The 22,543-nt window shown below is 57.1% G+C and overlaps 1 protein-coding gene across 3 annotated transcripts in view; it reads right to left on the reverse strand.

Annotated features, from left to right (window-relative positions):
• Nucleotides 1–14,127, reverse strand: part of HDAC7 (histone deacetylase 7) — a 35,855-nt gene extending 21,728 nt beyond the window's left edge. For 2 of the 3 annotated variants that reach the window (XM_088026025.1, XM_028123092.2), the window contains exon 1: nt 3,849–4,091. In XM_088026025.1, coding sequence (XP_087882151.1) covers nt 3,849–3,900 — 52 coding nt within the window. In that variant the 5' untranslated portion in view covers nt 3,901–4,091. Of the gene's footprint in view, nt 1–3,848; nt 4,092–14,014 lie in introns of those variants that run through there. The other variant, XM_088026024.1, reaches the window with a different exon arrangement.
• Between the last annotated feature and the right edge of the window lie 8,416 nt (nt 14,128–22,543).

Consider the following 22,543-nt stretch of genomic DNA (forward strand, 5'->3'; position numbering starts at 1 on the left):
CCCAAAGGGATGTTTTGTGATGATGATCTATGATAGAAACTCTGTTCGGAAAAGCTGGGAGCAGGCACGCCTGTGTGTGTGCGGGTTGCCAACAGGGGCTGCTTCCAGAAGCAATTCCTGGAAAAAGTTCTGCTTCTTCCCCAGTGCCCTGGTTCTGTGCTGACAGCCTTTAAGTTCAGAAGAGCCCAAAGCAACAAAGGTAAGACCTGTGCAACAGCTCCCCCGTGTCCCAGAGAGAGGAGAGGTGTCTAAGGGGACCCAGCTGCTGGCTGAACTAAAACCAGAAAGCGAACATTCTGCAAACCAGGCTTGGCCATGATCTGGGGGACACTTCTTCTCATTGGCCCCTCTTGGGGTGCTGTTACCACTACTCTGGGACCAGACCAATAAAATCAGGAGTGAATGGACCTGAGGGCCTGAACCGTGCCTAGGCCTGGACCCTTCTCCACACAGCTCCCCGCCAGGGTGGAGAGCTCTCCATTTTGGAATCCTGGCTCCCTCCCTGATCTCTACCTTCGGAAGTCGCCACAGTCAGACTGAAGAGGTGGTTTACTTGGCACCGAGGCACCTGGGCCTACCAAGTTACCTTCCCAAGCCAGCGTACCTGACCTCACACAGAACCAAAGAGCCCCAGAAATACTGCCCCAGTGGGTCCACTGCAGCCCTCAGAAGCCCCCAGAGCAGACACGAAGGCCCCCCAAGCCCCTGTGCAAGCTGGTCTCCCACTCCTACTTTGTGGGCCTGGGCCTCACCTCCCCCACAGATGGGACTTGGCCCCAAGGCAGGCGCAAGGTGGCGGGAGACCTGAGCCCGGCCTGCTCACCTGCTCTCCCAGGTGTTTCAGGCCTTTTGTCAGGAAGAGGGCTTCCCTAGGAGCAGAAGCCCCCTGCCCACGCCTCTGATGTCTTTTCTGAGGCTGTCCCCACCTCCCTGATCTCCCAACCAGCTGTAGAAGAGTAGCAGGAAGGCCTGGGCCCCAGCGGGCAAGAGGAAAGAAGGCAACGGCAGGAGGCCAGGTCCCGGGTTCAGGGCTGGCTCCCTCCACACCCCACATTGCGGCTCTGGTTCTGTTTCCCTGACACAAGCAGGACAAAGCTTGACTCTGCATGGGGGCTGGCAGAGAAGATGAAAGCTGGGGCTGAAACGGCTTCAGGAAGATCCAAGAATAAATAAACACGAGAAAGAAAGAAATCACGGTTGCCAGGCCCTCCTGACACAGACTGAGCACTGAGCACCAAGGAGAGGCTCTTCTCTTCTCTCATTCCGGTCACAGAATCTGAGAACCTTAGGAGCTGATGGGGCTCGAGTGCCTATTCTGGCCAACCCTCTCACTTCAAGAGGAGGCAAGAGCGAGGGAAAGGGGCTAGGTCACGGTCCCCCAGCGGGGGAGCCGCCTGGCCAGGCCAGGGCAGGGGAAAGCCAAGAAGGCAATCCCAAATGCAGGCATCCAGTACTCCCATGTGAGGTCACTGCTCCAGGCCTTGAAGACATGGGCATATGAACGAAATCGCTTCTCACTTTCAACGAGTTTCACATAGAGCCCACAATTTTTTAAAAAAATTAAAAAGTAGACGACTTGCAGATACTAAAAAGTTCAGAGTCTCGAAAAGTGTAAGACAAAAACTTTCTCAGTCATCCAACTCCCAAGAACTTCCCTAGAATCAACCCTTTTTCTAACGGTTTCTTATCTCTCCCTCACCTTCCAGAAATTCTCTTGCTCATTATTAATTCTATTGCTCATTATCTTGGCACAAAGCTGCTTATTGCTCAGATTTCTCCAGAACCCAGGGGGCTGCAAGCTGGCTAGAAACTCCTGCCACACAGAGTAATGGAAGCGAGGGTCCACAGCATAGAGGACGTTGGCTTTGAGGTCAGATGGACGTGGGTCCAAACTCTGGCTCCCCTGGTGACCCACAGGGAGAGCCAGGGACACAGTGTAACCTGGTCAAGCCTTGGCTGCCCCAAGGGGCAAGAATAACATGCACTTGGAAGAGATCATCTGAGATTAGCAACGCTGTGAGTGAAGCTCCTAGCACACGGTAGGTGCTCCCTCAATCGTCTCCATTACTACCATTTGTCCCTGAACTGGGCTGCGGCCTCCCTTCTGGCATACGCATTTCAGCGTCTGGTCCCAGCTGCACCCTCTCCTCTTCTGCCCCAGTGCATTTTCTCCCCGATGCATTCCCTGCCCCACCTCTTATGACGGTACTCCCTCCCTTTCTCTTCCATCGGAACTTTTGTAAACAAACACTTCACTGTGGGCCAGTTGTTCTGAGTGCCTTACATGTGCTAAGTCATCTCACCCTCACCAGAAGAGGCAGTTAGTTTTTATCCCCATTACATAGATCTGTAGACTGAGGCCCAGCGGGATTAAATAACTTGTCTCAAGTCCCATAACGTGGGAGTGGCTCAGCTGGGACTTGAGCCAGGCACCCGGGCTCCAGAATCCATGTTCTCAACCAATACCCTCCCCTGCTCCTCCCAGGCGCGTCTGCTCCCACAGGCCGGCAGGTAGGGAGCAAATGCAGGACTTGGCTCAGCACAGGGAAAGATGGAAAGAGCACCCAGCCCTGCAGAGACCAGTCTCAGCGGCAGATGCCAGGCCTGCTGGAGGTTAGAGAGCAAAAGCTGCCTATTTCATCTCCGGGTCCCCAGGAAGACTGTCCTGAAGAATCACTTATGGACAGCAACTGCTGACTTCGAAGATCCCAAGCAATGATTTCAGACTGCATGTGGGAGCAAGGGGCTGGTGACAGGTTGTGGTCTTGGAAGAGCATCGGCTTCATTCTCCCTGCTCTCCACTGCCTGCTACGTATGTCCCCTCTCTAGAAGCTCCCAAGTCCCTCTGAGACTCTCATTAGCGTCCCAAAGCAAGCTGGGCTGCTCGCAGGCAGAGGGGCTAGCTGCCCTTGGGGCAGAGGCCTGCCTCACAGGTGAGTGGCCTGGGCCACGGCCACCCAGACAAAGGCCCCCTGTCAGCCCAAGTTCGGGGGGGGGGGGGTGGCGACAGGGGGAGCAGCGAGGGGACTGAAGCCCTGCAGCTCACACAGCCTGGATGGGAGGCCACAGGCCGGCTCTCCGCCCCTGCGGTGAGCATGCCCCTTGCCCCTTGCCTGGGGCCCTAGGGCAGCTATTTTTAGCTCTTGACACCTGGGTATTTTGCAGCCGCAGGATGTCCGGTTTGGAGTCTCTTTCTGGGAATCCCACATGCGGCTGTTGTAAACAGCCCCACGCAGCGGTGGCCCGAGCTGGGGGCCGGCACCCCTCCTTCTGCTGTTTGAGATGAATCAAACAGGAAGCAGATGTAACCATGGCAGCGGCAGCTCGCGCTCTCTGGGGGTGGGAAAGCGTCCTTCCTGGCTCCTTGCCCCCCAACCCAGGTCCTCTCCCCCGCCCCCCCCCCGGGCGCCCGTGGCCTCTCCTCCCAGCCAGGGACCCGCTGGACGCTGAGGCCCAGGGAACCAAGCCATCCCGAGTCGTGTGCAGCTGTCGGTGCCTGGGACTGGCACTCTCGGCGGAGCCTCGCCATCCTCTGGCAAAGAGAAACAGGGGCTCGTCCAAGCCCTGCCCACCTCCGGGGGCCTCCCAGACCACCACTCCGTCTTCCCTGCCTGTCCTCGGTAGAGGTGCAAAGGGGCAGGCAGAGAGCCTCTTGCTCAGGGTGGCTGGCCTCAGAGAGCCTGCATCCACTTCCTGTCACCCACCACCCTCTCCGGACAGCCAGGCCGGCCCTGAGCGCTAGGGAATTCCTGAGCCGGCACGTTTCCCCCCAACTCCCAGCCCCCTGGTCAGACTGCCCCAGGGTTTCTCAGGTCCTGAAAGCCCTCAAAGGCTAAGAGCCCACTTACCCTCACTCCCCTGCTCCAGGAGCTCCAATCCCTGAGATAGGAAGTTCACCATGGTATCTAACCACCATCTTTCCTATCGTAAGCAAAACATCCTGAGCAGTCAAGATGGGGGCCCCATCTGTAATGTGGGGAGAGGAGTGGAGGTTCCGTCAGCTTCTGCCTTTGTCTCTCCCCTCCCCCAGCCCCTGCTGCCCCACTTAGACCAGCTGCTCCCTCTTAGCAGCCAGCCCCAGACAGTCTTTCTCAAGGGCCAGCGCTTGCCCCAACAGGAAGCACAGTCCCCGCCCCGGGGCTGCCTCTCCGAGCCGCTCCTTCTCCCCTCCAAGGTCTCATATCCCTTCCCTCGCACTGCTCCTTGTTCCCTCGGCTTCTGGGCCCCCCTTAGCCAGGTCCTGCCTCCCACGTCCCCCAATCCCGCTCGCCCCCCACCCTCTGCCAACCGCATGAGCCACAAGATGTGCCTTCCCTGGCTCCTCCCACCTGTACCACCGGGAGGCCACTCAGCCCACTCCAGAGACTTGCCAGGGAGAAGTTCAAGCCATCAGATTAGTACTATTAATAATTAGTAACTTATAATTATTAACGAATGAGATTAGTGACAATCCACAACTCTGTACCAAATGCCCACTGTGTGCCTGTTACCGTGCTAAGCATCTTACTCGCACTATCTCACTTGGTCCTCGTCCTCGCAAAAACCCTGTCTGGTAGATGCTCCAAGCATCCTCCTTATACAAAGGGAGAAACTGAGGTGTGGGGTTTTTAAGAAGCTTGCAGAGGCCACACAGCTCGTAAGTGGGCTCCTGGGGCCCCAGGACCTAAGCTCACAATCGTGACCCTGGCACCCAGGTCCACCCACCTCCCCAGGTGGTGAGGTGAGGTCACCGAGGGGCCAGAGGACACAGTGAATCTCAGCATCTGAAGGCCTGGGTGTGCCCCCCAAGGGCGGTGTGTTCCCACAGCGCGCTAGTATTCCACCCAGAAAACATCCACGGCTACAAAAATAACAGCAGAGATAGTCATCTCCGCCTGTGTCCTTCACAGGCCTTTTGTCTCCAGGAGGCACTCCCAAACCCATCTTCACTTCCTTTTTCATCTTCTGTTTTCCCTGTTTTTTAAACATACATGTTACTATTTCATTGTTTCCTGTAAGCAGGCTCCAGCAGGATATAAGCAAACAAGCAACCCTCCCAGGGCTGCCAGGGAGGATCAGATGCTGTGTGCAGGCATTCTGGAAACTGTCAAGCACTGGAGAAAATGCAGGTTGCATAACCAGAGCAAGTCACCCATGGAGCAGCTACTTGGGAGTGAATTCCCTTGGGAAGAGAAGCTCGCACTCCCTCCCTCTCCCCCCCCACCTCCTTCTCTCCCCCCAGGACTCAGACACACAGGCAGATCTTGGGCAGGTGGAAGAGACGGAGGCACCCCCCAGTGCAGAAGAGAGCACCCTCCTTGAGGGCAGACTCCTGGGGACCAAGAACACAGCCAAAGACCATCAGTGCCCTTGGAGCTGGGGCAGGGGAAGGCAGAGGCCACTGTGGAGACCAGGGCCTGCTCCCAGGCCTGGGGGCATCACAGATAGAGGAGGCCATCACAGATACAGGAGGCCATTAATAGCAATAAGCTATGAATGCTGGCACTCACGGGGTGCCACATTAATATTAATGACAGTAAGTACCCAGAGATCCCCATCCCATTTGTGCCTGGGCATCCCCCTCCTTTTGCCTATTATTTTTGGAAGATGGCAGAGGTCTGCTAGGCAGATTCTCCCGGTGACAGGATTCCCTTCTGCGGCCAGGGTTCTGCGGCTGCCCTTGGGATTTGGTGGGCCAGGGTTTTTCCGGACCACAAACGCAGCCAGCGTGTTCGCACAGCCTTCAGGGAACTCAGTAAACAGACGCATGGTCCCGGGTACTGATTTGGACAAACCAGCTGGGACGGACGATCTCTGACCAAGTGGGAATTCGATGAGATTAAAATTTACTGTTGTGGAAGGTGGCAAGCACTGAAAAACCAGCATGTGCAGTGTAATCTCATTTTCGTAAAAACTATGACCTAGAAAGGCATGTTGGGAAACAGGGAGATGCGAAGAGGTATTGTGGCAGTGGCCTCTGACCGCTGGGAGTGGAATGCTTCTCAATTTTTGAATTTTTGCTTGTCTGTGCTGTCTGATCATCTACAATGCACAAGAACTGCCTCTGTAATAATAAAACAGAATACATATGTATATGTACACACGTACACACACACACACACACACACACACACACACACACACCCCCCACGGATAAAGATGTCACAATGGGCCGCGAAGTCAAGGTTCAGCTTCTGGTTCCCACGAGAACTAAGACAGCAGGCTTTCGTGGACTCCATGCACCGTATTCTTGGATGCTGACAGCCTCTGAGGTTCTGCGTTATTTACAACCTCGCAACCCCTGCCTCTCCTCAATCACACAGAGGGCCTAGCACAGGGCTGGGCACCACATCAGGACTGACTTAATGAATGCCTGTAGGCTGAATAATGGTCATTTCCTGAAAGAAATGCCTCCTGCCTCTTCCAGGGCCACAGTGCTGGGAATACTCACTGCTGACATCACTGACCTTCCCAGCCCTCCTCTGCCTTATGCTCCTCTTAAGAGCTGCCAGGGAGGGGCTAAAATAAAGGTCACCCCAGCAGATACTGGTAAGGTACCCCACATGAGGCCCATCAGGGCGGCCCCATCCCAGACCCTTCCCCAGTGCCAGCTGGCTGGGAGGCCCTGAGGTCGGCTGGCAGCCTGCCTCGCTGGGGGAGCCCGGGGGCAGCAGACTACAAGAGAGAAGAAAGGGTCCACCCTGTGACTTCTGGCTGCAGACTCCTGCTATCCCAGGCCCTTATGGGTGGAGGAATCTGGAACAGTGAATTTGGCCTGGTTTTGTCTGTGAACTGGGGCTGGGCCCAGTTTCTGTTCTTCATGTCTTCAACGGTCCCTATCCCTGACCTTCAAAAATATGAACAATAACATCGATAATCATGAATATTCTGTGTGCACCGGCTTCATGCCAGGCTTGGCGCTGACATTATTTACTTTCATCTTTATAGCAGCTCCATGGGGCTGAAACTGTTGTTCTCTTTGGGTTACAGACATGGAGAAACTGAGGCACCGAGAGCCACGTGCCCGAGGTTACACTTAGCTGTCTGGAAGAGAAACAGGGACTCTGCCAAGGCCATCCCATCCCTCCCTCTGTGTCCTTACTGGAAGGCTCTGATGCCAGGCTTTGCAAGGGGCACAGGAGGGTCCAAAGGTGATAATTAACATCTGTAGGGTGCTTTAGAGTCCACCCCGTGTTTGCCTCCGCATCTGAGAAAATTCCCACTTGAAAGACTGGGAAACCAAGACTCAGGGCCCTTCCGCGGCTTCACACAGGGCCACCCGGAATCCAAGCCAGGTGTCTGGCCTCAGAAGGGTACGTTTCTTCTCACCCCCCCCCCCCCCCCCCGCCCATCCTACAATCCCGGTGGCCCAACTCTCGAGACGGCCCTCAAGGCCTGGAAGGGGGATGCACATCCTCTAGAACCACAGCGACGAGGCTGCTCTCAGCCCCTCGCCCCGGTGGGGGTGGGGGTGCAGGGCCGGCACCTCCTCAGCGTCTCCACCGTGACTCACTCCTGGGACCCAGGGGAAACACAGCCCTGCGCGGCGGGCAAACATTGCCCGCCTCCTGCCCCGCCTCCAGCTCCCCGCCTCCACATTTGCTAACCGAAACCCGGCTGCTGCTATTTTTAACCCTCCAGCTCCCCCTCGCTGGGGGCTCCCCCCTGCACCCCACCCCCACCCCCTGCCCCAACCGGGTGCCACCAGCCTGTCATTCTGAGAGCAGTTCTCCAACCTGAACGCCCCGGCGGCGCAGCGGATGCCCGGGCAGCTTTGTGGGGCAAACAAAACAGGACGGTTACAGCCCAGTTGCCGAATTCCCCCACCCCGGACTCTTTCCGAACCTGCGGCTCCCAGCCGGCCCCGCCTTTCCCAGCCTTCCTGGGAGCTGGAGAGGAGGCAGGAATGAGACTTCCTGGGCTGGGAGTGACAGCAGGAGCCAGCGCTGGGCTCCTTGGAACGGGCTCTGCAGGGAGCTGGGCTGTACTCCTGAGCGGGAATGGGGTAGTCCTCGCTCTTCCCAGGGCCGAGGCTCTCCCTGCAGGCCCAAGGTCTCTGACCACCAGGGTTTCCAATCCCTGCAGGCAACATGGGGGAAAATAGGAAGTGGGAAGGAGGCGGGGTAGGGATGGTGAGATTAGCCCTGTGCCCTCCTTACTAAAAGTCCCCTCCCCATCCTACTGCAGGGGTTATGGAGGGGCTGGGATTAAGCTTGGGAGTGGAGTCCAGGGGGCTTGGGCACTGAGCAGCCTAAAGGAGGCCCCGGGTAGAATGCCAGCCGAGGCAGTAGGGGGAGGGGGCAGAAGAGGGCTCTTCTCGTACTTGGGGGGGCTCCCCTGATGCTTCGGTCTCTAAGGAAAGGGCTGCAGCTCCCCGCAGCCTCAGCTCTATGTCGCCCAGGGAACACACCCCCCTCTCCCCCACTGCAGAAGAGGTTGGAGGTGAGAGGGTCTGAGGGCTCCTTGCCCGATGTGAAAGTTAGCCTCCTGAGAGGCAGAAGGGGTAGGACTGCAGGGGGACTAGCTGATGTCTGCCCCCTGGGCTGCGAGGCTCACCCAGTTTGGGAAGCAGACTCCAAGGGCCCAGGAGAGGCTCTGGGGCACCCAGCCAAAGGACTCCTTCATGCCTTCTCTCCTGCTGGGACCCCGGATCGGCCGGCCTCGGCTCTCTCCTTTGCCAGGTCTTCTCCGGCTCCTGCCCCAGAGCCTCTCTCTGGTCTGTCCTCTCTTCCAGGGCCAGGTCCTCTCTAAGTCTTGACCCTGTCCACAGTGGTTCCTGAGCCAGGCAAATAAATCCCCCGTGGCTACCGAGGCAGCCAGGCTGGACCCAGAGAGGAGGGACTTGGCACAGGAGTTCCCAGGTGGGGAGATGAGGAGGAAGGGGATGAGGCGGGAGGAAGGTGAGGCTGGAGCGGCAGGAATGGGGTGGTGCTTGAGAGCTGCTGGGGAGAGGCTGCTGCCTTCCCCACACCATGCCTGCGTCGGGCCCGGACTCAGCCTGGCCCCGGACTCAGCCTGGCACAGGGAAAAGGTTGCCGCTCCTCAGAGCAACGGAGCAGCCTCAGTTTCAGCCCTGTCCAGCTCCCCTTTCTCCTCTCCCCCTCAGCCAACCTCAGGGGGCCTGCTTGGGGAGCAGAGACCCTGCTACCTGCCATGCCAGGAAAGAGGCTCCAGTCCTCAGCCAGCACTCAGCCCAGGGCCCCCACCGGGAGCCAGGCAGTTCCCAAGCATGCTCAGAAGCGCTGAGGGCCCACTTCTGGTCTGGGGAGGTGAGAGAAGGCAGCAATGTCACTTTCTCAAGCAGGCCTCCCCTGGCCACCCTATCGAAGGAAGTCCGACCTTGCTATTCTCTATTGCTGCACCCAGTTCATTTCCTCCTTAGGGCTTATCACAGTGTGTAACTAGATATATACACTCATTTCTTTACTTGCCTACTTGTTTCTGTCTCCTCCACTAAAGTGGAAGTTCCCTGAGGTCAGAAGCTCTGCCTATGGGTTCACTGCGTATCTGTGCCTGGTGCCTGGCACACGGCAGGGCCAGTAAGCCTCCAATGAATGGATGACTAGCTGAATGACCGGCTCAGTAAATGGGGCCGACCGGCTCAGTAAATGGGGCCTCCCGGCTGCCAACATCACCTTTACAGTAGATGCTCAACAGTTCCAGGATTTCCTCAGGGGGGAGAAAGCAAGGATGTAACAGGAAGAGCAAGGTCAGGAAGCCTGGCACCCCGGGGGGAAAGGTCAAGGCCCAGTTAGTGTATACACCAGCCCCATCTGGCCCAGTGTGGACACGTGTACACATGCACACAGAGACGGTGCTTGGGTAGGTCCAGGACTGGTCTTGAAAGGGTTGAGTTTTCCTAGATCTTCCTCTTCATAGCCCTGTGTCCTTGGACAAACCACACACCTTTATGGGTCTCAGTCTTCTCAAAAGAAAAAAACGAAAAGACTGGCCCCGATCAGTGGTCCTCAAACACGGCTTTGCACCAGAATCACCTGAAGCATGTATTATAATCCAGATTCCTAGGCCCCAACCCTGCAGATTCTGAGTTGGTCTGGAATGGGGCCCAAGGATCTTTATTTTTAACACCCTCCCAGGTGAAGCAAATGGTGCAGGAACTGGCACTGGAAGACAGTGCTTTTCAGCAAACATCTGGACTTCTATTAAAAAGCCACTCTTGGGGCGCCTGGGTGGCTCAGTCGTTAAGCGGCTGCCTTCGGCTCCGGTCATGATCCCAGGGTCCTGGGATCCAGCCCCGCATCAGGCTCCCTGCTCAGCGGGAAGCCTGCTTCTCCCTCTCCCACTCCCCCTGCTTGTGTTCCCTCTCTCGCTGTGTCTCTCTCTGTCAAATAAATAAAAAATTAAAAAAAAAAAAAGCCACTCTTACACAGGTATACGTTCTCCCAAAACATGTCCATATATCCCACACAGAGCAATAAACTGCAAAGGTACACAACGATACGGGTGTCGTACATCTGTAGCACACGTGTGCATACTCTCCAAACACCCAACACAGAGCCACCACACGGGTCAAAAACTGCCACGGAAACACCACATGTACATACCGAGCCCAGGGGGCACACAAACAGACCCCCGCCACAAACCCAGGGTGCACACACACTCATCACATGGTGACCCCCACTAAACAGACGCTCCCCTGAATGTATTTTGCCTCTGGGAACTGGTCCAGGACCAAAGGTGCTATGCTCTGCTGATGAAAACATCCCTCCCGCCTCCGCCACCCCCACCCAGCCCCCGTGCGCCAGGCAGCAGGCTGTCCACCTTCCCCTGGTAGAGGGCGGGCTGCTGGAGGACGACAGTGGAGAGATGGAATGAGGGGAGATAGAGTCCTCCCCAAAGTCCAGCAGACCCTCCTCTTCCCCTGCCCGCCCCCCACCCCCCACCCAGGAGATTCAAGAGGGCCTACACCCAGGTACCACCCCCATCAGTACTCGCTCAAACCACTTGCCTGGATTCCCAGGCCCTGGTCCTCAGGAGCCAAAAGGGCTAGGGAGGTGGCCCGATCTAAGGACTCCTCCTAATACTTAGGCTTCTAAGGAAAGGGCTGTCTGGGGGCACCTTCCTGCGGCCCGAAGGCCAGGGTCCCCCGGGGAAGGTTACCACAGAAACAGGGGGGAAATAGCACAGGGAAACACAATAGCCGGCAGGGTCACCTGCTGACCAGGCTTCCTGCTGTGTTGCCCACCACTACCCCCCCCCCACACACACACACCATCTCGTTGCCCTCGTGGCCTCCTTCTCTGGCCTCAGCTTGGGCCTCCTCACCAGTGCTCTTCCTCCTGCCTCCCCTGGCTTGGGGGAAGCAGCCTTAGACAGAAAGTGCCCCTCTGTGGTTCTAAACAACATCAGGGATGGCCCAGAGCTGAGCCCCCCACTCCTAATCCTACCAACGCCCCCACCACAGGAAATCAAAGCTTCCTGCCCCAGAGGAAGTGCCCCATCTAGTGAACAAATCCAACACACACAAATGCATAGTCCTGGACAGATGCCCTTCCCCCCAGCTCCCAGGCCTTACTCTGGCCCCTGCTTCTAGCAATACCTCCCAGCCAGTCTTAAGTCTGACTAAGGACAGGCCAGAGCCAACGTGTGAAAGGTGGGCATGGGCAGGACCTCAGCCACGCCAGAGGAGGGGAAGGCCAGGGGAATGGGCACCAGGAGAGTTAGAGGGTCTGGTTCTGGCCCCACTCAGCCTACCATTCCCTGGCTGGGTGACCCTGAACCTTGCCTTAGCTCATCTTCTTTCGGGCCCCCGCAACTTCAAAATTACTAGCTCTTAATGAAAGGCCCGGAGAAAGACAACAGGAGGCTGGGGTTACACCAGCTTCTGCCTTCCAGGTCCTTGGGCCAAGATGCCTACAACTATAGGAGGGTCCCCAACCCCATCACACATGCGTTCATCACTCCCAAGTGTTTTAAATGAGGGTTGGGGAGAGAATGGAGAAAGAAAGAGTTCCAAACGCTCATTCCCAGAAGCCATCACGGACGAAAGCTGGGGTCTGTCCAGCATCCCTGAAGGAAGTTGGGGGCAGCATGATAGCCCCTATGGTGGACGCCGGTCCATTTCTTTCGAGTCAACCTCTCTTCCTCTGTGCTCTGGGAAGTGCACCTGAAATGTTGTCCCCATTTTATTGAGGGGGAAACTGAGCTTCAGTGTCAAAGCAGAGTGACCAGTTTAGATTCTTGGGAAGGTCAATGCAAGACCCAAATGCAACCTTGCCAGCTTCAGGATCCCAGCTTAAGACCAAGTGGCCAGAGAAACACCCACCCAGGGGCCGAAGCAAAGAACACAGAGGCCTCAGGAGAACACTGCCCCAGGGCCATTCTACATGTAACACCAAGAGGCAGCTCTGAGCCTGTCCCTCCTGGGTGGAGGAACATCAGGGGACTAAAGGCAGGGAAGGAGGCCTGGTATGTCGTCCAGAGCCGGTTCCAGTCTAGGTTCACCGGGTACAACACAGTGACTGCTTTGTACCTTAGTTTCCCTCTAAAGTGACTACAGAAGAAGAAGAAAATCACTTACAAACTGAGGTGGATAGAGGGAACACAGAGCAGAGAGTAAGGAGGATGAGCTGATAAGCAATGAGGAGCTGACAGTGGTTTGCAGAAGCCAGAAAAGGAGCCTGGGAAGTGTAAGAGGGCTGGGGTGAGGAGTGAGAAGTGTGTGTGGCAGCCAAACCACTTTAGGGACCTGGCCTATGGGGTCCTTGTTGGGGAGATATGGGCTGCCAAAATACCCCTTTAGGGGGTAGGGAACTAAGTCACAGTCTCCTTTCCTTCAGCCCAGTGGCTGGGCAGTGGTCTTGAGGAAGGTCCCCATGGGTCCTGCTGCAAGTCTCGGAAACAGGCTGAGTCCAGATGTTGAGGGCCAATGTCTCATTCTCAACCTAAAAACTGGCAGGCAGAGCTGGGCCTCAAGCAGATGTTGACTCTGGGTGTGGGGAGGGATGGGCAGCAGCAAGACAGCCAGTGTCCAGATGCTGCAGGAGGCCTCGGTATGCAGGACAGCCAGCAGAGACAAGGGAATGGCCAGGACTGTGGTGGGGGTGGGGTGGGTAGGAGGGTAGCAGCGGTGGCTGGAGAGGTCAGATCCGAATGGGTAGCCAGAGAGAAGGAAATGGGGCTGGGGGAACTGGGTGGCCTGCAAGTTCCAGAGGGCTCTCTCCTAGCCCTGTACAGGCCTAGGAACTCAGGGCATCAGAGCCCGGCCCAGCTGCCGGATTCGCCCCCTGCTCACGTTTCCCAGCACCAACAGACCCGAGGCCTGGGGGGCGCACATCCCGTCCCCCACCCCTCAGTACACAGTCTTGCGGTCCCCACCCTCCCGCGCCGCTGCCCGCACCTCAGCAGTTCACTTGGGCACAGGTGTCTCTTCGTCCTGATGGGTGAGCGAGGGCGGGGGACGGTCCTCAGAGAAACCTCACGGTCCGGGAGCCTCCCTCCAGGGGATCACTTCCCGCCCCCCCCATGCCGAGGGGTCGGAGTTCGGCCCTCCCGGGACCCGCGGGATGGGGGCGCTGATGTCCAGCGCCAAGAGGCCGGCCCCAACTCAGCGGGTCCTGCCCTTTGCCCTCGCGCTTCCAAACCTTCCGCCCCGGAGCACCGCCCCCTCCCGGGCCCCGCGGCGGCCGTCCCTCCCTCCCGGGTCCGCCGGTCGGTCCTCCCCGGGCTTGGGGGTGATGGGACGCCCCGGCCTGCGCGCCAGCGGCCCGGGGCCTCCAACTCCCTCCCTCGGGCCTGTCGCTGCCCCGGGGCGGGCGGATGTGGGCGCCCCGCGGGAGGCCCGAGCCCTCCGGCCCCGGAACCGGCCCCGACCGGGGGCCCTGCCAGAGACCCCCCGCACCCCCTGCGGAGCCGGGCGGGGCGGGCGCGGTCGGGGGGCGCCCTCCAGGCCGGGCCCGCGGGCCGCGCGGAGCCCGAGCCGGAGCCGGAGCCGAGCCCGAGCCCGGGCGGGCGGCGCTGGGTGCAGCGCGCGGGGCGGGGCGGGCGGGGCGGGGGGCGGCAGCCCAGTACTCACCAGCGCCGGGGCTGTGCATCCAGGGGCCGGGGCCCTCAGAGCGGGGGGCTCATGGCGGGGCGGGGGGGCTGGGGCGCCGGCCTCACATCCCCCCAGTCGCCGGCGGCTGCAGAGCGACTGAGAGACGGCGAGAGGAAGGGAGGGGGCCGGGAGGGGGAGGGCCCTGGCAGCCCGGCCGGCCGGGTAGGATGACAATGGAAGGAAATGCTTTATCTGAGTCTGAGAGCGGGCCAAGGGGGAGGGGAGGGAGGGGGCAGGCGCTCGCGGCCCGGGGACACACCACCGCGGCAGACACTGCCCGGCGCGGCGCACGGGCGGCCAGCGGACACCCCGCGCGGCCCGGGAGGCAGCGCCGAGCCCGGAACGCGGGACGCGGCCCCGACCCGCGCGCGGCCGCCGCGCTGCCGCCCAGCCCGAGGCGCGGCGCGCCGACCGGCGCACAATTCCCGGAAACCCCGATACCTGAGCGCACGCAGCCTTGCACACACAGCGTACACGAGCGCACAGCCCTGTTTACACAGGGGCAGAATCGTTCACACAGACACACTTCTGGGAGGGACCCCCGCGCTGGCAAGGGCGTGCGCGTACAGCCCACCGGCCAACAGCCGCACATAGGGACGTGGGACACTCGTGGAGTCCCAAGTCCCGGGCAAGGAATCCCAGACGGACACCCCCGCCGCGCCCCCCCCCCCCGCATACCCCTCACCAACACGACTTGCCTGAGGAAAGTTCCAGGATCTGATTTGAATCACTGCCCAGCCCTCCCCCCTGCCCCCCCCCACGCCTGCTGAGGGGAACAGAAGGGTCCAGCCTGTTCCTATTAAAAGAAAAAGGGGGTGGGGGTGGTGCTGATTTTGAAAGTTTTCTTTTTTTAAAGAAATTTCTCAAGGGATTTCCTTCCCTCCTCTCCTCTTCCTCTCTTCCTCCCATTCCTCTCCCCCCCACAACCCTCCCCCCTTCTTTCCCCCTCCCGGTCCCTATGAGTCAAACTTCAGCAATGTGCCCAGTGTCTCCCAGTGCATTACAGCGGATCACAGAAATGTTCCAGTCTGTGAGTCGGAATGCAGCCGCCTCCAGCCCTCCCTCAGCTAATAAACTCAGCTCTGGGCCAGCTCTGCCCAGCAGTTCTCTCTGCGCCCCCTACCCCCCTTAACAGGACCAGAAGGTCAGACTCAGGGGTCAGGGGCTGAGGACCTCCCCATTGTGCTTCCCTGCCTAGCCTATCAGCCCTGTGGCCTCTGGCAGTCTGCTGGGTGGGAGACACAGCGGCTGGCTCTGGGAAGGGGAGAGGTCCACAACCCGAAACACTAGACTCTCCTGTGGTGGGAGGCATCACCTCTGGAAGGCAGGATGCAGCTTCCCTCTGACTTCCTACCCATCCTCCCTCCCTCTATCCTAGGAACCCCAAGAGCCTCACGATTCTACAGAAGGAGAAACTGAGGCAGAGCCACATGGGAAGCAAGAGTCCACAATGGCCTAGGAGGGCTTAGCCATGGCAAGGTCCAGCTTCTGACCACAGACCCTTGTTCCCACAAGCACAGCTCGGGCCTCACCACTTGTTACTACCTGGGATTTTTAGAAGCTGCCTTCCTACCATAGTTCCTTTCCTTGTCCCAGGGCCCACGTAGCAGGCAGATCCAACCCCTCTGCTCTTGTTAACTTACCCTCACAAGCTCCTTGCCTGGCATCCAAGCCCTTCTACAACATGGCAGCACACTTCGCAAACATCCCCCGCCCCCCCCCCCGTCTCCCTTTTTTTTTTCTCGCTATTCTGCCCAGTGGCTCCTGGTACGCAGTGCTCAATATTAGTTGCTGTTATTTCTTGGATTATTTCAGCTAAACTGGGCTGCTGTCTGCTCCCCAACATGCCCCCGTGCCTTCCTACTCCCTTTCTTTGGCTCATCATGTTTCCTCCACATGTGATGCCCTTCCAGTCCCTTGCTGCTCCTGTTGAAATCTTTCCAATCCTTGGGGTCTAGAACCACCTTCTCCAGCAGCCTCTCCAGGATTCCCATAGCCAGAGGGATTCTCTCCCTCCCTTAAAGGACCCCACCCCAGCACTTTGTCAGTCTTGACCTTCATCCACCTAGTCGACGTGTCTCAACTCTCCTTGCCAAGAATGTTCAAGAGCGGACATCCCTCGAGCCCTTTAGTCATGGGTGCATTTCTTGTAGTGTCTTGCTAAGTAGCTTGCACAGAGCTGAAGTTCTCTATGAGTTATTTGCTGAAGTGAGACAGATGTTCATGGCCTTCAAGGACATCCCCCCCCCCAACCTGGACACCCATTTTTCCCATGACGACTCTGCAAGACGCATGTTCTTCTACCTCAGGTGCATTCTTCCCAGCTCTCACCTCCAAACCAGATGACTCTCCTTCCAGATCCCTCCTCTGTGCCCATGGCTTCCAGAAAAATTGCTTGGCTACGTCAGGCTCCTAGCCTCTCCCCTCCCTCACATTGTCTCTCTCTTTTAACCCTGCAATGTCTGCCCCCCCAATACACCCCAGGACTCCTATAGTTATTTCTGGACTGAAATCAGGCACTTGTTGGCTCATTTCTGCCATGTGCATCATTCATGTATTTGTTTCTGAGCCTTCTTTTTCTTTTTGACCTAATCACTGAGTTCTAAGAGATTGGAGCAAAAAGGGGTATCTCCGCCTGCCTCTGTCTGTCCCCCAAGTATCCAGCACTTTGTACACACACCAGGACTCCCTGTCCCCAAAGTATAGACAGAAAGACAACATGTGAGACCTGCACCCGGGAAGCTGGATAGTGTCCCTCCTTCCCTGGACAGCTGAACTTCTCACTCCAGCACCGCCACCCTCCCACCCGAGGCAGGGTCTTAAGCCAGTTTCTAAGTCCCGTGCCCCTTGTTGGGATATGTCAAAGAGCCTCCAGGAACCCTGAGAGACATGAGGCAGGAAAGTGCAGGCTGCCTGTCTCTCCTCTATCCTGGCTACCATGGGAAGTTTCTCTGCAAGGCTCTGGAGTCAGGCCTCTCTCCCAGGCTACTCAGCCAAGCACGTTGCAGAAGACATTAGCCCCGCAGGACCTGCCTTGACTCCCTCAAGTCTTGCTGGAGTCTCTGGCCAGTCCCAAGCCCCAGGGCACACTCCTTCTGCTTCTCTTTGGGCTTCTGGGCCTACCTGACCTTCTCTTTCTCCTCTCCTTCCCTTACCTGGCTACTTTTCACTGACTATATACCATGTAGCAGCCCTATGCTATCCCCTTGGCAAACATTAGGTCATTTATTCTTAATAATTCTTGTTATGCTTATGCTCACAATTAAAGTATGACCCACGAAGGTTAAGAAATCTGATCAAAGTTACCCAACTAGTAAGTGATGGGGCCATTCACTCATTCAACAAATATTATTGAGTGCCCACCCTGTGCCAGGATTCAAAGCTCCAGAAAGTCAACCGGTCGACACTCAGGGCTCCTGTCCCTGCCTTTTAGATTCGGTAGCCGACGCCAAAATCCCTCCCTAACCCACACTTCCCACACACTCCCCACAAAGCCAATCAGAAAGTGCTCATTCCCTAAGGCCTCCGTGAGATCTCGGAGGACAGCCATTTTCATTGGGTTGGGTTGGGCCTTGCACTGCAGTTTCTGAACCTGGGATCAAATGCCAATTCACAGGGCTCGGGATTTGCAGATTGATAGGGGAGGTAGGTCTCCACCTCCAAATAAAGGGTCTCGTGGGACCAGATATAACACGTGGAAGGCAGGAAGGAAGGAGGGAAGATAATTTGGATTTATTGAGCGTCTCCTCTGTATCATGTGCTGCCCAAGGCGCCTTCACTTATATCTCATTATTATCCCCATTGTTTTAGGGAGCAAACTTAAGCTCAGAAAGGCAAAATGATTTGCCTAAATCCACAAAGCCAGTAAGTGACTTAATCCCGAATGTCTGATTCCGAGCCTTTGCAGTATCTTGTGGCAGGTCAGAACGATGGAGAAGCTGCTGCCCTCGTGTAAACCTGGCTGCTTGAGGTCTCAGCTGATCTACGTGTGATGTTCTAGATGCCAAGTGTACCTCCTAACTGGCCCCAACCATGTGCTCTCATCCCTGGTTCCCACCTTTCTCTTGGCATCGCAAGGCAGGATTAGAGGAGTTATGTAAGTATTCCAGTTAGGACTGGGGGGGGGCAGCCAGCCAGACCCCCGCTTTGGATTTCAAGATGTAAGGGAAGAGGGGATACATCCTCCTGGGCCAGAGTTGGATGGCTAAGTCCAGAAGAGGCCGGGGCATGGCTACAAGTCCAGGTGGCTCAGGTTGGTAGGCCAGATGACTGTGGGGACTAAGGCAGGGGGAGGGGACGAAGCAAGTCCCTCACCCCGTGCCCCTGCCTCCCTCCAGTGTCAACAAAGGTGATGTGGTTTCCCCTGTGGTCTGTTGCCCTAGACACCTGCAGTTCTACGTATATGTGTATGTGTCTATGTACCAGCAATGACATGGGGGGGGGCACAAGGAGAAAGCGGTGGGACAGGATGGGGAGGGGGGCAGGAAGCCAAAGACGGGGTCTCCTTCAGCCCAAGATGAAGAAAGCAGAATGAATGCAAAAGATGGCAGAGGTCACCCCGTCGACTAGTCCAGGGCCCCAGCCCGGACCATCAGGAGAGAGCTAGAAGAAAGACGTTGTGGGGAATCAGGGCTCTGGGCTGGGAGGCAGCGGGCTGGAGTTCTAGACCTCGTTCGGCCATTAACTTCCCAGGCCACACCTTTCTAAGTCTCAGTTTTCTGCTCTGTAAAATAGCAGTGTCTGGGCTCCCTCTTCACAGGGCTGATCTGAGGTCACGTGAAGTACATAGTCAAACATCTGTACCACTGTGAGTTTTAGAATCCTCGTCCTGATAGCCCCTGGATACACAGAGCACGCACACGCGTGCGCACATACCACAGTGAAGATAAAGGACGTTAAAGACAAAAGCAAAAACACAGCCTCTGCCCTCCTATTGATCACAGTGTGTTGAGGAAACAAAAACATAAAATACTTGAAAGCCTCTTGCGAAGAAGCCAACTCTTTTGAACATCTCACTACTGTGTGACCTTGACCATGGCACAACCTCTCTGGGGCTTCAGTTTTCTCGTCTATCGAATGAGGGAGCTGGTTTAGGCCATGTCGACTTAGTTTTCTGAGTCTAAAGCAGTTTTTCTGATCCTGTTATTCCAAGCGTCAGTGAGTAGACAGCAAACAGGAATGAACTGAGCCGATCCGGGCCGAATGAAGTAGGGAGTTTTGAGCTGGGTTTTGGAGGAGCCCAGAAATGTGAATCAGTGTGGGGTGAGGGGGGTGACATTCCAGGTGGGGAGAATGGCATGTGCAAGGCAAGGCAAGGAAGCAGAGGGGGTGGCAAACAGATTAGCGAGGCTCAGGAGTGAGGTTGGTAAGGACTCAGGGAATCTGGAGAGGAAGTCCCGACAGGAGGAGGAGAGGGGGCAGTCGCCGGGCTGCGGCAGCTGAGACAGAAAGTCGGGGAGGGATATGGGTGGGAAGACACTTGCTAAGCCCCAGAGGTCGGTGCCAGAGCCCGACCAGCCAAACTCCACCCAGGAGAGAAGGGAAGAAAGGTTCCCTTGCCAAGAGGCCCCATCCACCCTTCCCTTCTCTCCCAGCCCACTCCCAACCTTGAGGTAAGCCAGGGACCTTGGAGCCAGAGCTTCCATTAGGGATGGGAACAAACAGATGGGGGCCCTGGCACGTTCCTGCATAACAATAACACCAGAGGCAAAATCACCATAATAGTAATGATGATGACTAGGAGGACTGGGGAGGTAAACTACCCCCCACCTGCCCTCTGATAAACCCCACAGCACTGAAACATCTTGATACCATTGTTCTGTTTACCAGAATCTTGGCTCTTTAAGAGCTGCAAGTAGATTTATAAGATTATCTCATCTGTAGGATCCCCCAAACCTGACATTATATCAAAATCACTTAGAAAGATCTGTGAAAAACAGATTTCTGGGCCCTCTCACAGACTCAGTCAGACTCTCTGGGGCGGGGAGTGGGGGGGATACACAGTAATCTCGGGTTTAGGATGCTCTGATCCAATCCAAACCACTCCTTTTACAGATAAGGAACCTGGGGGCCCAAGGGGCAAATAACTTGCCAGAGATGGCATGGTTAATCAGTGGCGGGGAGCAGGCAGAGAACTCAGGTGTCCCAGCTTCTAGATCAGCCCTCCTTCTAACAGCCTACACCGCCCAGCCCTGGAGATGCCTGTGCCAGCAGAGATTATGGTCAGGGAGGCAGCCACTGGGCCATACTCTAATCATGAGCAAGAAGAAATCCGTCTGAGTTGCAAAATGCCTTTCTGCAGCCAGCTCAACATTACTGGCTCCAGTGGGCCCCTGCAGGGACGCTGCGGTCCACCCTCTGGTGGGCTGGGGGCTTCAGCCATGCTACATGCCCCCAGGAGGACCCTCTGTAGCCCCAGTGGCTGAATTGGCTGGAGGGCAGGGTCTGACCTGGTTACAGGTCTTAACGATTCCTTTTTGGAAGCACTTACCTCTGGCCCCAGAATCTCCAGAAAGACCTTGAGGAGGTCCTGGCCTAGGGGCTTGTACCAATCTTCCCCAGAGGTGTCTTTCAGGGTGGGTTTAGATGATGTCTCTGTAGGTCAGGGGAGTGGAGGCAAGAAAGAAGTGAGGAGCGGAGGGGGGGGGTGAATGGGGTGAGGCTGGCTCCCCAGGATGTGAACGGGGTGTCCTTGCTAGGACCTTGAAGTACCCCGCTCACAGATGACCACCACTACCCTCTTTTTCATCCGGCGTAATTTTGGATTTATTGCGCCTCTACTCTGTGCCAGGTTCTTGGGCACAGAGGCCGAAGAAGCCACAATCCCCATCCCTGAGGAATTCATCATCTCCTGGAGAGCAAGGTATGGCCAGAGAACAAGAGCCCCTTTGCGTGTTCAACACCCATGCCGTCGAGGACACACTGGGTTCAGAGTCGCAGAAGTTCCGTGTTTGAAGGGACCTGATGGGCCACGGGGTCTTGGTAGGCTAGGGCAGTGGTCTTGCTCTGACCTGCTGCCTACTGTGCCTGAAACAGTGATTCTAGAAGTCTCCGCCCCCGTCGCATCCCTTACTCCAGCTCTGCCAGAGCGGCTAGGGGTAGGAGGGCACGGGAGGCAGAGAAGACGCCCCTCTCCCCTTGGGCGGCCCCGGACGCTGGGCTCCACGCTTCTCTACACTGAACTTCCCAAGGAAACATTTAAAAACCTGTAAAGGAACAGCTAAAGAGAGGGTGTGTCGTATTGTGGTTCAAGGCAAGAGTTTGGAGTCAGTCGGCTTGGGCTGGAGTTTGTTGCTTACCCTCTGTGTGACCTTCAGCATGCTACTTGACCTCTGGGAAGCTCATTTCCTCATCCTCAAACAGGGGTGCGACGTGCCTGCCTCCTTAGGGTCCTGTGAGGACCGTCTGCATGGAGAGTGAAGCGCTTCGTGCAGAGCCTGCCCACTCTGCGCTCTGTTCGGGGCAGAGCCCGATGCGGACATTAGTAATAGAAGACAGTGTCCCGTCCCCTCTGCCCCTCTAAGCCACAGTTTTCCCCTACAGACTCAGTCTCAAAATAAATACTGTCCTAATTTATGCAAAGAAATCCAGATAGTCTCGAGCAGCTGACGGTTCTGGGGCGCACAGAGTAGCTTGGCAGGGCTGTGGGAATGGGGAACTCTGGGGAAGCTGTCCTGACCCTCCCGAGGTACAGGTGTGGGCTCCGACTTGACTCAGTTGAGGGACATCTGGATGGGCTGGGCTGCAGAGAACAGCCAAACAGACCGCAGAAAAGGCCCTGCTGCCTCTCTCAAATCCTGGCACCACGCATCTGGAGTGATCGGCACATCTGGCTGCATCCCTGGGGCAATGTTCACAGCTGCTGACATTTGAGGGAGGAGAGATCCAGCTCCTCAGCCAGGGCCTAGGGGGCTATAAATAACTAGCTAAGAAGACCAGGGGGATGAGGTTGACCTTTGGGGGGCGGGAGCGGCCGGCGACTTCCCCCACCCCTTTGGGTCCAGAGCCAGAGTTTTAGCAAAACAGGAAGAGGCAGCAGCAGCTGCTGGGAAAGTAGGAGTGGCTCCCTTCCCCCACTTGCCTGGGGCCTTCGGATCCCGGCCAGGACCTGGGAGAGGTGGAGCCATGTAGGAGAGGGGAGGAAGGGCAGACCCACGCAGGCTGCGGCCCAGGCTCCCAGTGCCCTCCTATGGCTCAGCTGGGGTACAGGTGAGGGTGACGGAGACAGACAAGGGCAGCCCAGTGGGCTGGGGCTGCCACTCCAGACCCCCTCCTGTTCCCCTATCAGTGGGACGACAGGAAGAACAGGCATTAGAAATGGAGCTTAAAATATGTATGCGAGGCAGGCAGTGTATCTAGAGGCTGGTGTTATGTCAAGCCCACCTTCCTCCCTCATCCCTTTCCAGACCACAGGTGGGCTGAGCCTAAGCCCAAGTGGGTGGGAAAGACGGCTCTAGACTGGAGCAAAGATGCCTCTGGGCTGCCGGAGGGCCCCAGGGCCTGGCCCCA

The sequence above is a fragment of the Eumetopias jubatus genome, unplaced genomic scaffold (assembly GCF_037043125.1).
Source record: "Eumetopias jubatus isolate StellerSeaLion01/CBP00866 unplaced genomic scaffold, mEumJub1_p1.0 scaffold_8, whole genome shotgun sequence".
In the NCBI taxonomy this organism is placed as follows: Eukaryota; Metazoa; Chordata; class Mammalia; order Carnivora; family Otariidae; genus Eumetopias; species Eumetopias jubatus.